The sequence below is a fragment of the Atractosteus spatula genome, chromosome 11 (genome assembly GCF_055471065.1).
Source record: "Atractosteus spatula isolate fAtrSpa1 chromosome 11, fAtrSpa1.hap1, whole genome shotgun sequence".
Lineage (NCBI taxonomy): Eukaryota > Metazoa > Chordata > Actinopteri > Semionotiformes > Lepisosteidae > Atractosteus > Atractosteus spatula.
Window position 1 is genome coordinate 34,822,904 of NC_142716.1, and position 17,695 is coordinate 34,840,598.

Genomic DNA, 17,695 nt, shown 5'->3' on the forward strand with positions numbered 1-17,695 from the left:
CAGCAGAGGGCTCTCCAAAAAAAACGGAGGCTACTGCTTAATGAACTTGGTAAGTAGGGTGAGGGCTGTAAAAGAATCCACAAAAAAGTGAATCTATCACTTTCCAAAGTGGTGTCCGTTATGAAGAAAACGAAAGTTCCAACTACAGTGGCACGAAGTGATTCTTGCCAGTGGTTTGGGGTGCAATTGAGAATCCAAAAGCAACAGCTGAAGGACTCCAACACAACATGGTCTCTTCAGGACACACAGGATTGTTGGAAACTATCATTTTAAATTGCTTGCATGCTTCTGCGGGGAAAACACAAAAAGAAGTACCTTGAATCTACCTGAATAAACAGGAATGACAAAGGTCGGATGAAATGAAAATTGAGCTTTGTGGACATGCTTATCATTGTTAGGTTAGGTGTAAAAAATGTTCACTGTGACAAGCACTCAGTCCTAATAGCTACCTGCTGGGAGTCAGGCACTGGCCCTTAACATCCCGATCCCTGACCTCTTGCGCTCCTAGTTACTGTATTTAAACCATGTGCTTTTTCTCGTCACATGTGTGAGGGTAGCAGGCACAGCAGAATACACTGATTCCACACATCAGGGCTAGAAGAGCTAGCCTTAAGCGAATGACTGAATCAGGGATTGAGCATATACATGTACCGTGAAAGACAAGTGTATAGGTACATACAGTAGAATAGGTTGTTATGGGAGATTGTAACTTTCCTCACATACCTGCAGACTGAGAAAAAACAGCAGGGGTGTCAGCAATTGAAACTGAAATCGAAGACCTGATAATGATTGTTCTCTTACTTAGTTTATTAGACCACCTACCAGAGGTGAATTCTATGGAAGCTTATTAGCATCAAGAGAGAAAAAATATCTTGCTTATATTAATACATTGCAGTACATCAATATGTTGCATTATTTATGCAATAATATTGTCCTGTTATTATTGGCCTATCAGACTATTCCTCTAAACTAAGCAGTTGGACAACAAGGAAACTAGTAACTAGCTACTGTGAGGCAAATAGAGATTTTGAAAAGGCTACCATGTTCAGTATCTGAGATGATGTAGAAAATGTTCATGAGTCAATGCTGGCCATTATGGTATCGCAGCCTGAAGAAAATCCTTACTAAAAAAATCTCAAACTTTGCATGGAGCTTGCAACAAAACAATGATCCCCAAGCAATGTGATAGAACTTGAATCTGCAAAGACAAATGGCCAAAAATGTCATCAAGGTGGTGGGAAAAGTTGATAGAGATCAAAATGGCTATAATTGTTGTCAAATGTGCTTCCACCAAATAGTGATTCATACAGTGTAGGTCAAAATACATATGCAATCAACAGGCTTGAGATTGTTTTGTGTTTATGTTTTGCTATTTTTTTACTGTACCTCACCTTATCCTTAGAAATCTTTTGTTTGAGCGTTCAGATTTAGATTAAGATTTATATTAAGTCTAAAAAATCTGTATACATCATTTTGTAATTTCACAAAATTGGACAATATAGGATGGCTCTGAATACTTTTAGAAGACACCCACCCTGCATTGCATAAAGTAGTTAGAAAATTGATGGATGGATATATAAAGAGAAAGAAAACATTTTATAAAACTATTAAAAAAGAACAGGATCCAGTTAACAAAAAAAGGGCAAAATGCATGCTTGATTTGTTTTCTATAAAGCAGTGACCTCAACGTTTTTTTCTGTACTATCACAGCAAAAGAACAGCAAAGCAGAATGATGTACAGTAAAGTCTCTCAGAGATAACAATGGGAAACTTTTATATGACGAAATGGCCATGAATGAATATGTCACTCTGGTTCTTTCACTTCATCAAGGATTTCTTTAAAAATTTTCCTTAACTCCATGTGCCTTATCTATTTACCCATCTGCTCTCCAAACCATTTGTTCCTGTTTATAGCTATCAGACACTCATAATGTGTATATAATCATGTTTTGTAATTTTTGGTAGTATCTGTATTTAGGAAGTACAACTGATCACCTTCAAGGCAGGATAAAGTTGAAGTCATTTATATTCAAATAGAGAAAAAAAACTGTGATAATTCATAAACTTCATTTGGGGGCAAAATGTCAGTTTCTAAATGGACAATTTCCAAGGACTCACATCATTTTTGGAAAAGTCACCACTATACCAACACAAGAGAACAACAGCTCTCTGTGAGATGTGAATACACATGAGTTGGTCATGCAAACAGTTTTGAACAATCATGAGCAATGTATTATTAAAATCTAACAAACACTGTAAACATCATATTACAGTACATTACCAGCAATTCAAAACCACTGATGGCAAAAGCAAATTGATTAGAAGGTGCAGTTTGACACAACCAAGCCCCAATAGCAGTTAGCCAGGGCCTTTTGCTTGGAGAGAAACAAACTCTTACAGCAGTAACAACGATAGATGTACTGTATACTATCGAATATATTACAATACGCACAATGTGCCCATTCCCAGCACCTATTTGACTTTAAACATTTGAAGTTTTTAAAGATTTTCTTTTGTTCTGAGTTTGAATATTGCAACATATTCTTGTAGTTCTCTCCCTGGCAGGGTGGCTACCTGGCTGGACTGTGTGAGGAGCCCAAACATGAGTGTGGTGAACCGTACAGACAAGACTTCCAGACACTTTGTAAGGGGCAGAAGCGCTCCCTCACATGGCCACTGTAGACAGCAGAGCAAATAAAACAAACAGGGCATGCCAGGGCTCTGTACCTGTGACTGCACATCCTGAGCTCTCCCAATTAACATCAGTCAGCATTACATCTAAAAGAAGGAGACCACATTAATCAAGTGTCCTTCCTTGGATGTGTTTTGTTTGGTACTGTAGATACAATAAAAATCGACCAGCTGCTAAAGGAAAGGGACAGTATGTATTGTATGAAGTTTTGTCTCAGTTCTTAAGTTTACAGCACTTTTGATTTTATTACTACATTTAAATAACGTTTGCCACACTGATTGTTCAGGTTGCCTTTTGACAGAGGTGCAGGCATTTATTAACAACAGGGCAACTTAAAATAAAATAAGCCAATATGCTGAAATATAACTGTTTCAATACTGATGGGTCTTGTTAGAAATAGCTAATGTAGGAAACTTTGGACACAAGCATCGTATATTTCATTACTGTGGGAATGTACAGTATCTCTCAGAAAAAGATATAGAAATATAAAATTAAGATAATTATATTCACATTATTCTTTTCTTCTGTGTAATTTAAGAAAGTCGAACTTATCCATAAACAGCAAAATCTCTACCATATCTTTTTATGATCTTTTTAAAAATTATTTATACTAAAAGACAATTAAAATGGCAGACTGGACATACAGTAGAAAAATTTTTCATTTGATTCATCAGGGACCAAGATCTTCTAATATATAAATCATGTGTGAGGGAAGTGTATTTTTACTGCTATTCCTAGCCATTACTGTCATTACAAAAATGGCAGCTGGGATCAAATTTTTATAGCTTATTTTCACGTAAGAGCTGCAAGTGCAGTTGGTGATGAAGGAGCTTCATTAACCAGCTTTCTTTTGATTTCCCATGATTCAGGTCCCAGTCTGTAACCCCCAGAATGATCAGGTGAGATGATCAAAGCCATCCTGCAGGGTTACTAAAAGAAAGATTAAGTATTCGGCAAAACGGAAGAGGAATACGATCGTATGGATTGAAGATCACGACATAAAACCCCCAAGAACGTACAGTATGGAACAGTACATCACTCACCACTGAACACCGCTGAACTGGCCATCAGATATTCCGATTTGACCAAGAGCATAAAACTTACAGTACAAGCGTTATAATGTTTTCCCAGTTTGTTTAATTCCATCTTCAGTGTGCAGCAATATGAGCCCTTTGCCTGTGGCCTGAATTAAACTTACAGCACCTCAGGTTTCCCTCCAATCTGTTGTGTAATCATAGCTTGGAAAACTTTCAAATGAAGGTATTGTTACAGTATATCAGGCAATAAAGTAACCATGCAGTAAATTAAACAAAGTAAGCCTTACATATTTTTCTATTTATTTTTTACATTCTCATCGATTCTTTTTTAAAGTTTGGCATTATAATTTGTCTTCTTCAGATGGATCCCCCAACTACTCACGTACAGTACTTGTACTCAGATTAAATTAGTATTCCTAGATTTGCCTCAAAGTGACAGAGACCACTCTTTCAAATGTGAGTTCACATGTGTTTTACTTCCAATTTAGATTACTTTAAAAATAGTTGCGTCTCATTGGTTGTATCTCACAATTGAATAGGGCCCCAGCCCTAAGCTTCAGAGCTAATTACAAAAGGAATGAACCCAAGTCACGAGACCCTCACACATCACTGTGGTCAGTATGCATGCAAGCTCATGTAACCGCAGCTACAAAGTGTTAGTAAGTACTAAAACTTTTCACTCTTAAAAATCTAAGGCTGTGACTGAGCTTGTAGTCATGACCTTCAGCCAGCTCAGGGACATTTGAGCCGTTATTATCCCAGAAAGAATGCTCATCACATACAGTACATCAGAGCATTGGTACTTTCTTTCTTTCATGTAGTTGTAAAACAAAATGTAATGGTTTTCCTTGAACCTTGCATCATATATTTTAAAGAAAATTAAATAATCCAAAATCGCTCTTTTATTCAATGTTATGTTCCCAGACTGTTGATGATTTAACTGTGTGAATGACTGGCCGAGCTACTGCCCACTGTTTGCACTGTTTATCTACCTCTCTTGCTTCCCTTTCATCTCAGTGCCTCAGCAGTAAGATCCCAGAAGACTGCCATGGAAATCCAGAAGCAGCTTTGGTCAATCCTTCACACTACAGCGCTTTAGAGCCCTGCATGTACTGTAAGTAAGGAGCACGTCTTCCAATAATGCAAAACATTCCTTTGTGTTCAGCCACATTTTTGAAAACAAAAATCTTAACTTCCCAAAAAGTCCAACAGAAATGGCTTTTTTATACCTTTGGGACCTTTTTTTATACTCTCCACCTAATTTTCCACCTTCAAAGATTGTAATCTAACACAAATAAAAGCCACTCCAACTTTATGACCCAGATTCTCTCAGAGAGTCATCACACTTCCACTCTCTATTGACCTAGTATTGGGGCAGACACTGATAATTAAGGCACTGAAGAACCCCAGTGATAATCCACCATAGCCAAATCCTGAAATTAAAGTTTTTAAACAGTTTTAAAGTCTCATTATGTAAATCATAAAAATTTGAAGAGCTAATACATTAGAGAATAACTTGGGGGAAGACAGATTCGATTTTTGAAATGATGTTTTGAACTTATAAATTTAACTTATTCATAGATGTAGAGGGGCATGAAATTATTATTCATACAGTATATATATAGACTGGGTTCCTTAGCAAAGGTATGAGAGAATGAGGGTGAGGTTATGCACTGACCTCCCTGTATTTCAGAATGTATCAGGTTGATGCAGTTGAGGGATGATTACTATTTAATTAGAGTTTTGTCATCGTTTATGAGCAACACATAAAACCCAGGAACAGGTGGAATCATAGTGCACAATTTTTCTTCTCTTACCAGGTTAATCATTTCCTTTCATTTTTGTCCACAGAGGAGATTTATCACTGCAGAGTGTTGTAGCTGTACTTCAGGTTGATCACCTCATTAAGTGCCATTCTATCAGAATCCCAGTGACAGAATTACTAGGTTTAATGCCTTGCAGCATAATAAACAATATTGGCTGTGTACTATACATAGATTTACTATATGCTGAATTTTGGGACTCAGTAGTGAATATATTCAGAAAAAATGAGAAAGTTGCTTGAAAGCTGCTTGCATGGAAGACAGATGAAGTACTGTTTTTCAGTGATAATGAAAAAAGAGCTACTAATGAACTAATCAATTCATAAATGAGAAGAAACAAAATGGAAGTGTATCTGACCACTAACCGAACACAGAGGGCAACTGCTTATTATAGAAATATAATATTCTGCTGTTGTAAGCTCATTTCCTGATGTTATTCCTGTGAAACACTCTTAAAAATAACCAAAAAGATATTTATTATTGAAAATTGAGAATTTTACATTATTCACTAACCAAATTTTTTTTTACTTTGTGATGAGCAAAAGAGTATGTAACATTAAATACTGTACAATGTCACCTCCTATAGCAATTTGAATGTTAAGAGAATACTGAATAATATGAGATGGTATTTTGGAATTGATTTAAATTCAATTGTTTTGGAACAGATTTGCCAGTTTTGCTTAAAATGTACAAGCCCTGACCAAAATGTACAAATACTGCCTCATAGATCATTAACAATAAAACCTGCATTGATTATGTTCATTGGAGCACAGTATTTGATTGATAATCATTGTCTGCATTGCAATTCTATCTGTATTTCTCAATGTTTTTCACTTCAAAAAACATTCCGATGTCAGGTTTCTGGGTTATTACACCCTTGATATCATAAGGGATACTTAGGCATTGCGCCTCGATAAGGTCTGTGAGTAGCCAGCACATAACCAGCAAAGACTGTGATAGGTTTTTTTTGTTGATTCTCTGAGTTTCTTATCTGGCGGCCCTCACGAATTTGGAAATCGGTACAGAGGCATCAATTTTCTGGGCACCTGAAGTCTGCATAAGACAAGGCTGTAATAACACAAATAGTGAGTGGAATTTTAGGCAACATTGCAACATGGAGTGGCAACTCTGTGCAGTTGCTCTATCGTTTCCTTGAGCACTATTTGTAACTCAGCTGCCTCGGCTGCAATGTCCTGCATGCAGAGGGGGGTACCAAGGCGGGGCAGCTTCCCCAGGGCAGTGGATTACTACCCTGTGTCTGGAGTAGATGTTATTCTCTCTCGCTCATGCATTTGTTCAATTCAATGAAGGGGGAGGGCATGCTCTGGAAGATTCACCAGGCACTGAGCATTATAATAAGAGGGTGGGAGATGGGGATTTGGTTGCAGAGCGTCTGTCAAAAAGTTCAAGCAGGACTCAGAAAGATGTGGAAAGACTACCGACCAGCTAGTTGTTTCTCCTTACTCCGTCTCTTTTTCTCCATCCTTTTCATTCGCTTCTCCTCGCGACGCTTGGCCTCTTCCGCCTCCTGGTGCTGACGGCACTTGTGGAAGTTCTCCACCACCACGCCCACGAACATGTTGAGGACAAAGAAGGCCACGATGAGCAGGAAGGAGATGAAGTAGAGCAGCATCCAGGGGTTGTGGTTCATTATGGGCTGCCAAAGCGAAGCAAACAATCAATCCTCTTGTGCAAAAGCAAAACAATATTTTGATTGGCTTCATATGATACTTGCAGTAATATGATCAAGCCAAACTAAAAAAAAAAATAATGCCTAGAGAAACACCCACTACTCTCCTTTTCATTGCATCAGGATCTGGAGAAATAATGTTTCTAGGATCTATAAATAACAACCTTTTAAATATACAGCTCTTATCTGAAATCTTGAAAGTGAATGCAGTGGACTCTGTGTCCAGGAACTTGTCAGGAAATAAGCAATGGTAATCTCAATTACTGCCATATTTTCTGAACAGCTGCAGAACCCATGGTGATATAAAGCACTTAATTTCCCAGGATCCTGCCGCTTGCTCTTTAAACTAATAGTGGAGTGGAAGGCAGAGAGAAGAAAATGACATTGTGGGAGGGAAGCATAAGGGCTGGCGCAAAGCAGTTCTGACAGGCCATAAAAAATAAATTAAGGAAAACACAATTTGTGTCATCAATTTAAAGATCCAAAATTGCAGCCTGAGAGAGAAAGTTAACACTGATCAATTTCAAAAGTACTTCAAAGTAAAAAGATGGTCATTGTATCTAAGGAAACGGAACAGATAAATAATAGCTTGGAACACTGTAATATTGCTTAAAGAAGAATTTTATATATCTATCTGCAAAATAATACAAAAAGACTATGATACACTAAGACCACTTTTAAAAGCAAAGGAAATAATTTGAAGGGACTATAAGTAGATTAGGAAAACGAAAATCAAAATAGGAACTATTTAATCTTAAAGGAAGTGTTGACTGTAGCATTGTTTTTTTCTCTTGTTTGATAGGTCTCTTTAAGACCCATATCTCAGTTTTACAGGAGTTCCAAACATCTTATCATTTATTGTGTATGTATGGGGTCTCTTTTTCCTATATGTGTGTAATTGTGAAATCCTCTTTTTCTTACAGTTTGATATGGTTGAAAATAATTTTAAAACATCACATTGTAAATCGGTGACACAAAGAGCAAATTCATAAATGAAAGTGCTTAAATTAAGAGAAAACCAATTTTAAATCTTTTGAGAGTAAAACTTTTTGCTGTCTTCTGCTTTGCTCAGTAGTGTTTGAGAGAATAAATTTATACCGTAGAAGCACATATCGTATAAGAGATTGTGAAAATGTTAACTTTGTAAGGTCCATTATCTGCTGCTATAATACTATAATGAACCACAACAACTTAGTGCTGCAGAAAACCCTTAACAAAAAAAGAAGAAATTAAATATCACATTATTTCAGGGAATATATAAAGCTGTGCAGTTAAACCTAGATTTAGAAAGCACAAATTATTATTTCAGTAGTTGCGTTAGATCTTGATGAATGTATTACAGGTTATTTGGCATAACTCGCCTATTGGTAGCTGAGAGAACAGCAACCTGACTGTTATGGTGAGGCTGACGGAGCCCCCCTCAGATTCTCAAGGAAGGAGCAGGGGGGCGGTGCTGGGAGTGGAATGCACAAGGAGCCCAGCAGACAAGATGTGTAGGAGATTAAAATCTACCCTTTCTGCTGTACTCCTGTCATAAACTCCATTTCAACAGTTCAACTTAATAACCTCCACCAACCTCCACAAAATCCCCCAAATACTGATATAAAGTTCTTAACAACAGAGATTATGTGCGCCTTAGGCTGTCTGGATCTGTTCAGATATGCTGCACGCATGTGAGGTACTGTAGGTACAGAGAAATCTGCCCAGAGTTTTGATGGTGGAGACTGGAGTTTTGCTACAGCGATTCTGGAAGAGTAGCAAATGCATCGTGATAGGATTTCAATGATAATAGGGAGGCATTTAGATGGAGAAGGCATGTCTGTTTTGAGTTCTCACAAATGGCATAGCTGAATAAACAGGTGGAGTAATAAAATAAAGAGGCTCACTGGGATCTATAGTGGAATTGGATTTAAAATAGTAAATGTAAACACCTTGATGGTGGTAAGTAATTTAATTGTGAGTTCGGATAGGGACTTCAAGGAAGTAGGCAAGAACGATACAGCTGACAGCAGTGACATCAGCATATCACAGGAAGTCAAAACAAGCTAGAGATAATATCTTTTGTGCCAAATGTAGGGGGGGAATGGTAGTTGCTTTATTGCAAACATATGTATCACGTTAGGATTTCAATGGTAATTGGGAGATATATGGATGGAGAAGGCTACTCTGTTTTGGGTTGTTTGAGGAAAAATTGATCTGCTGATGGGTTAAGCTAGAGATGGCCAATAGGAACAGAGAGTGCAGTGTGCAATGTTTTGGAGAATAGTTTTCCGAGAGAGCCATTAAAAAGATAGAGAGAATGGCATTCTGAATGGGAAGGAACTGGCACAGGAGGTTAAGGTCAAGAACTGAACTGAAAATGAGAGCTACTGCATCTGATTTCAGTTCCTGGTGATATGGGCAATGGCATTTATGGATTGATGACAAAAAAACCTCTGTAAGGAGAGGTGACCTGATTTCACAATGAGAACATGGGAGACAAAAGAGCTCCTTTCTATCATGACTGCAGTGACTGAGAAGATGTGAGGATGTTCACATGTTATCAGGGTGAGAGCTGAAAGTAGGAGAGGATTTGAATAATGTGATCGAGATTGGATTGTGGTAAAACAGAGGAAGAGTAGGAACTGAAAATGATCTGCAAATATTCTGTAGACGTAAAAGGACCTAATGCTTTCTCTGAACTGGGAAGTCAGAAACTGAAAAGACAGTGGGTCGGTCTGAAAGTTGAGGAACTGAGGAGAGATTATAGATATTTAGGAGGATCCTGAAAAGAGCTGCTGTGGCACCCGAAAGTGGGATGGACAGCAAAGCAAAATTTACCTCACATGCCTGAAAAGGTACCAGTAATGCAAAATGATGGGCTTAACTTTAAAAGTATTAGAAATATCAGCTTTTGCAAGCTGATTGTTTCACTCTGTTGTTCTAATCAAGTGGGGAGCCTGATCGATGGCTGAACAGAGCAGGGGGGGACTGTGGATTAGGTTATTGATACTAGGACTGAGGAGCCGAGATCGATAAGACGCCTTTATCTGTCTGAGAGATACTGAGAGAGCTAATTTGGCTTTGGGCAAAAGAGGGATCAGCGGAGAATAGACCACTAATGAAAGCCTGCATATCACCTTTGAGTAAAAGTTCCCACAATAGATAGATAGATACTTTATTGATCCCGTGAGGGAAATTGCAGAATGATGGGATTGGAGAGAGCTAATAGTAGGATCTTGCAGGTAGTACAATAGGAGGGGAGGGAGACAAGTCCCAGAGAAATCCAATTAATCTCAAAGAGATTTAATGAAGGGGTATTGAGGTACCGAGTAATATCATGGCCCCTAGCATCTTTTGACCTTAATGAGGGTAGCTGATGCAATTAAGGTGATGCAAGCAATGGAATAGCTAGCAAATGGGTGTAGGCACTGTCGTTCCCCTGCTGGAGGTGGTGGAGAGAGCACAGGACTGCTCTGAACATTCACAAAACAAGCTTTGGGCTGGTTCAATACTGTAAAATGACATGGACTGAAAATATTTATTGCACTACTATGCCATAGAGGTGTCTGAGACCAAGGTATGGCAAGCATATGTTTTTGGGGGAGTGGAGCCATAGTGAGGATTATTGTCTTGAGCTAAGCAATTGATCTTTCGGTTTAAAGCAGGAGTTTCAAGAGCTATGATTGTTGTGTTGGAGGAATAGAAAGTGAAATGAGCAAGGTAGAATGGACATGGTTGGAGGTAGAGTGGACATTGGCCAAGTGGGGAGATGCTGCTCTTGAAGTGAACAGCAACAGGTTGTTTTTGTGTTGCAGTTCAGAAACCACAGCTTTCTTTGATTTGTAAAGTCCACTGTGAGTCCGTTTCTGGGCAAGTCAATTGTTTAATGTGTGTCTGTGAGTGAGATTAATAGGGAACGGAGCTACAGTTTTTTTGACTCTCAAACTATTCTTGGAGTCTGAACCGCATCCTCTACAAACAAACAAAACCCATCACTCTTGGGACTTCCTGCTGCACTGGAACAATCACGTCTGCTGGATGAATCTACAGTATGGAGCTATTTCTGCAGAATGTTAACAAAACCTGTGGACGTTTCTTCAAACAATAATGCCATGAGTAAACAAAATGCAGAATAGTGCATTACTGTGCTGCAAGTACATTACTTCACAACAGGGTAATGTGTCTGTTAATCAGATCTGAAGTTATAGTAAAAATTAGAAAGAATAAATTAAAGTATAAGGGGGAGAGTGAAGTCAAATTCAGGTGCAATAATTTGAGAACTGCTTGAAGTGGAATAGAAGCTATGGTGGGGCTGCAGGACAAACGTAATTTGTCCAAACAAACATAATGAATATTGATAGTTTTAACACTAACAAAGAGTTTGCTGATAAACTATATATTGTTTTGCTTAGATTTCATTAGGATTTCACTGCTTTCTCAATCCTATCCCCCAGAAGCCCTTTTGAGGGCAGACACATCATTAAGTGCTTGGTGCCTCTCCCTAAATGCAGAGAAATGTGGCTAAAGAGGCACCTCTGATAAGAGACATCCTAAAACTGTGCTGTACACTTAATCATATATAGCGCAGGTGGGCTCCAGCCAGTCACCAGGCCGGGTTCTTCCCAAGAACTACAGGTCAAAGGTCATCCAGCCATCACCCAAAGGAAGATCCACCAATTGGGTATTTGTAGGGTGGGTAGCAGAACCAAACCTGATTGCCTCTCAGCCAACTGGTGATGTTGCCCTATATAAACTGGAACACAAGTTACTTTTCTCCAGTTAACCACTGACTCTCTCAATTTTTCTCTAAACTGGCAAATTGACATTACAACCATGTGCCTGCAAGCACATAAACTTTCTCCAAGATGTCAGCCTGAGAGAATGATTCAGAAAAGTACAGAATTCTGCCCAAGATATTTTTCCCGAAACGGAAGAAATCTTGTGTTCGTGAACCCACTGTTTCCTGAGTGTTTCCTGCAATGAATTGTATGTGTGTTCATAGCAGATCATTTTACAGATATAAATATTATATGATGTTGTTGCTTGTTTTGCATGTTTTGGTTTTATTAATACATTGTACAATGTATATTTAGAATCTGTGTGTGACTGTAAATTATTATATTTGATTGGTTTCTAAAAGTCATCAAATACTCTCATAATTTACTGTTATAGTTTTTGAATGTTACAGCATATTAAAACCCCCAAAGCATTTCCTTGCTTTGCCAGTGCACATGCAGAAAAGGCACTCAGATGAGTAGCACAGAGATCACATCATACTTGTTGGTCAACTCCCACAGCATCCAGTCCATCATACATGATGTCCACCCATCCATCTTTGGAGGCCAGCACAAAGAGAGACATCAGTGCCTGGTGGAGGATGACAGTGAGATCAAATGAAGGTCCTAAAGTTTTTCTCAAGTCACAAAGCTAAAAAGCAGAAAAGTTTTGGAATCAATCCTGTCTTGAGTCATAAAAGAGTATACATGTATATTGGATTAAGGTTCATATCCAGTGTTGTTATAAATAGCCCTATAGTCACAATTATTCTTCATTTTCTGAAGAAAATGAAAAACGTTTGTACAGTGTGTAATGTATTAACACAATACATGCAAATACAATATAAAAATATTTGTCTACATTGGAAACAAGAAAAAAAATATCAAGTAAAAGAAATATTAACTTATTCGTTTGGTGGTAATAAAAGAAAGTGAATTAGATTCATTTATAAATGAAGTTCTGAATTGTTCTGTGCTAAATTTTATCCCTGGAAAACTGTTACATATTCATATAACTGAGTATTTACGTTTTGACTACATATCTCAGTGCTCTTGTGTGATGTTTCACACACGTGTAAATGAATGTGCTTTTCTCTTTGTCCTGGCTGATAGAAGGCTTTTGAATGTGTGTCTTTTTAATGTTGGCTCTGGTGTTGAGGAGCTCTATTTTCAAGTAACCAAATAAGTCACTGTTTTTTTCCTTGTCAGAAACATTCTTTTGATGTTGTTGTTTAAGTTACAGTATGTCATGGATGTTCCTGTGTGCAAACAGTAGCGGCAACTTACCTGGCCCAGGTTGTCAAAGTTGTACTTATGTCGGACCCACTTGTAATTGGCCTGAAGGCAGTCAGATTTGTTAGTGATGTTCCTGGTGTCCTCTCCTTGGCAGACAAAGAACTTCCCTTTGAAGAGCTGTGATGGTAGGATATGGAAGGAAGTCATAAAGATGTCATTTTTGTATACACAAGAGTATGGCTAATGTTAAACTCTACTGATGTTTTTCATCAAAACTAGTAACGCTTACATACGTGTAATACATTAGGAATACCATTTTCTACACAAGCATTTTCCACTGTTACAATAAAGAGTTTTCAAATACTGTACATATTCATGAAATTTTTATAACAAACCACAATCTGACACCATATCCACAGACCACAGAGAAAGAATATGAAGGCAGGTGAATATCAAGAATTGGATCTTTAGCATTATATTGTATCATCACTTTGTCCACAATAAAACAACTACTGAATATTCTGCTGCTGAAATTTATTTTTTACCCACAATTTTTTCCAGTGCAGATGATACAGTATAGTAGTAACAGTTAATAACACAGTTGGAATGTTCCTAGACTGCACATAAAATGTGCAGCTTCCCGAGGTTGATAGGTTATTGAAGAAGATAACAACTAACAGATGAGAGAAGATTTGAGATAAGAAAAACACATCTTTTATCACTATTCTAAAAATTTGAACAACATGCGTTGCTTGAATCTTCCTCCTATTAAGCTCAGCTGTCCTTCTCTGCATAGCCAGAGCAGCAATACCTGTAATATGTCTCTAATATGGTGAAAATTATACACAATATGCTAAATCAGAGCAACCCTTAATTCAGCTACTACACTTTTAACTGCACAGTTCCTACATTGCAAATACCCTGAACCCTTCAAAAACATGACCTACTGTATATCTATGGTTAAAGGCAAGAAATATGATATACTGCAGACATGTGGCAGAAAGTTTTATGGTCAGATAAGAGAAGAAATTACATTTTAGTCTAAATGCATTAATTAATGATTCTACGAGCATCAATTCTGGCTCATACAGTAGCATATCAAGACCATTCCAACTGTCAAGCATGGTGATGGTAGCATAATGCTATGTGGATAATTTGCGTCAACAGGAACAGGGAAGCTTTTCAGGATTGAACAGAAAAGGACAGAGAAATGTTTTGTACCATGTACAGGTGAATCCTAGAAGAAAACCTGCTTGAGAAAATTCACACAGTTGGGCAATGACCTGAAGCACAAGACCAAGATACATTGAAGTGTTCTGACAAGAGGTGAGTGTCTTTATCATATGGTCAGTTTGTGTCCATTACTGCCATTCCTTATTTAAAGAACAATAACTTTTTGTTTTCGAGCAGGACCTGAAACATCCATGTTGACTTTCCTCTAGAATCCTAATGCCATAAAGGCGATTGTCTATCTTAGATCCAATTTTTATGTAGGATGGAGGACTAACTCCAGAGTTCCGCTAGGTGGCGCTGTGTTTTGGGGGCTATCGCAAGCCTTTACAGCTGGGTGCTCTTGTTCTTGGTGGTAGGATTTCCTATGATTTCTTGAAGGTAAATCTCTCACAATCTGTTTAAAATCTTGTTGAAAAGTTCTCATCCGTTTGTTAAAAGAAAAATGATATTTACAGAAAAATGATTTGATTTTTTTATAGATGAAATGTGTGTCTGTTGACATTTAGTTAATAAATATCTAAAAAAGTGCACTGTATGCAGTCTGAGCACATAATGAGTATCATGTAGTTGTTCAGTACGATAAAGCTGTATATTAGTTTGTATTAGCAGTGATTAGTTTTGTTGATCTGGTTTGTGTAAATGGAAGTAGTTTTTGCGTTGATGTAGTTCATTCTGTTTTGTCTCAAAGGATTGTCAACCACTGGCTGTTGGACTTTGTTTAAAAAATAATATTTATAAAACTGCGAGTTAGTTAACCCTCAAAATCTGGTGCCAGAATTTTGATTGAACAAACCCATAGCCTTAACGAAATACACAATGCAAAATACAAAAAAAGCATGAAAGGGTGTGCAGTATGATTTAAAATCTAAATTTAATAATGTTAATCTGTGTATACAGTGGTGTGCATGTGTAAATGATATGTTATTTTTCAATAAAATATGCTCAAAATGACCTGGCTTTTTTTTTTTACAAAAAAAGAAATTTTTGTGTACTTTATATGGATCAATCCTTTCTGATCTAAAAGCAGTACAGTACCTGACTCATTTTCACCATTGTGACAAACCTAGCACACACACCACTATAATATGAACCCTGCTAGTATCATCTAGCAGGTATTCTGTCATTCATCTTGAAGTGCCCCCTACATGATCCTAGCTGTGACTCATTGAAGTCTCAGAGAAGTCTGTAGGTCTTTATTTTTAGTTTCTCTCCACTCAGCATTCCACTCACAATGTCACTAACTCATCTCCTCATTCACTCTTTACTTCACCAATTTCTGCTTGTTGACTGTTAAAGCACTGTAGTATGCAATCTGATATACTCTGCGGTACCCAATCACAGTCCTCACTTGCCAAATCACCATTCAGTCAATTCATGGTTCAACCTGTGCTATCTAGACTCTTTTCTCTCTCAGCTGTAGGGAGAAGGTACACTGCTACTTTGCCAGGTGTTACCCTAACTCCTACAAGTAACAATGCCTGCAGTCAGCCCTGGTTCAACAGGCAAACTCTGTTTCTGGGCAACGCACTTTAACCCCATTGAACCTGTTACACATTAGGAATGTGGAATGCTGTTCCTCCCTTATCTTCGGGCCTGCTGGGCAAGCAAGTTCTTTCTCTTACTTTACCAGGTAAAGTTTACTACATCCTAAACCCTGTTTTCTCAAGCACCCTCACTTACAGAATCCCACGGGCCTATATCAATCCCTCTCTATTTTCATTCTTTCCTCCTTCCAGGCTGAAGCCTAGATTGAAACTGAAGCCCTTTTCCTCCTGGCTGTTCTTACAATCTTCTTGATTAGCCCAGGGGAGTGGGTTACTTAATTGTTTTTGCTTTGGAAACACTGTAGTTCATTGCTAAAACCAATACATCTCCTTGAATTTGAATTTGAGTAGTCCACTCCACACAGAGCCTGTCCTATCCACTCTTTTTCCACATCTGGAGTTCCACTTATTCTGAGATGGTAGGTTTTTCCACTAATTTTGTTGCCATTTAAATTATTGGCTGGAATATGACAGCCATGCCAGTAGGATGAGGTAGTGGGATGCACAACATGGGACATGTATCAAGGGTTGCGACGATGTGGAAAATAGACACCATTGAAAACTAGGAAATAATGACTTCCCAGGTTTGTATCTTGTTAAGAAAATGAGAAGAGATCTTTCCCAAGCTTTTGTTTCTGCCTGGGCATCTGGTGCACATTTGTTAGCATCAGACAGTTTCGAATTTCAGCTTTTAGCATTGTAAGAGGACAGTGGTGACAAGATGGCAGTTCTTGTTGAAATGATAAGATCTGTACTACCGCACCACATCCTCTGTGGTGTGACAAAATGGAAGTAGGACCTCAAGATGAACTAAAAAGAACATTGCGAACATAAGTGTACATAACCCTAAAACTCTATAATTTCTGTGTGACGTAGTAGTAACTTGGACTAAATGGGATTGCTACTTATTGATTACAAGCAATCATATCTATTTGCATGAAGAGACACCCTCTGATTTTATAGGTAACTTATCTACAATGAGCAAAGACCTGGTATCAGTGGTATTAAAAAAGCATCAGTATTGTACGCAATCCCATGCACTCCATAGAAGGTATTTAGGAGCAGAAAGGTGAATAATACAGACCTAAAAATAGAGGGCATCTAGAGTGTGAATAATGTATAGACCAAATTAGATGGTATGTTACACTAATTGTCATTTTACAGAATCCAATGCTAACATCTTGTCAGTTACTAGAGAAATTAGATTTACTATAAAAGTTTGACTATTTGTCCACAATTGTGGATCCCCAACTAGGACATTATTAGTACAGAAGATCAGGTGACTGGAGGGAGTTTCTGAGCAGTTACGCAGCAATCTCATTAAAATTATTTAAGAAAATCCTAGGCAATCCAGTCCCCGAAGGCAACATTGCAAAAAGCCCCTGTTTTCAATGTAGTTGCATCCGTATCTTACACACACAGCTACTCCAGCCTTATCTGAGTGTGTACACTTTTTTACACTTAGCTTAACTCAGCATTCAATCCCTGTTTAATATTTCCTGACAGCTGTAGTACCTCTTCTAATCTAAAACCTAAATATAGAATTCTTGGTGTAATATCTGACTCTGGCTTAAATTAGTTCAGGTGGGTAGCTGCGTTAGCATGCGTAGGCTGCAAAGGAACAAGTAATAGGTTTATTCCACAAAGGAACAAGTAATAGGTTTATTCCATGCTGAAAAGAGA

General features: G+C 37.9%; 1 protein-coding gene across 1 annotated transcript in view; it reads right to left on the minus strand.

Annotated features, from left to right (window-relative positions):
• cacna1g (calcium voltage-gated channel subunit alpha1 G) overlaps positions 1–17,695 on the minus strand; it is a 210,905-nt gene that overhangs the window by 44,770 nt on the left and 148,440 nt on the right. Inside the window, exons 22-24 of the mRNA XM_088927056.1 lie at positions 13,287–13,412; positions 12,502–12,591; positions 6,996–7,209 (exon numbers count right to left, since the gene is read on the minus strand). Of these exons, the coding sequence (XP_088783182.1) occupies positions 6,996–7,209; positions 12,502–12,591; positions 13,287–13,412 (430 nt within the window). The remainder of the gene's footprint in view (positions 1–6,995; positions 7,210–12,501; positions 12,592–13,286; positions 13,413–17,695) is intronic.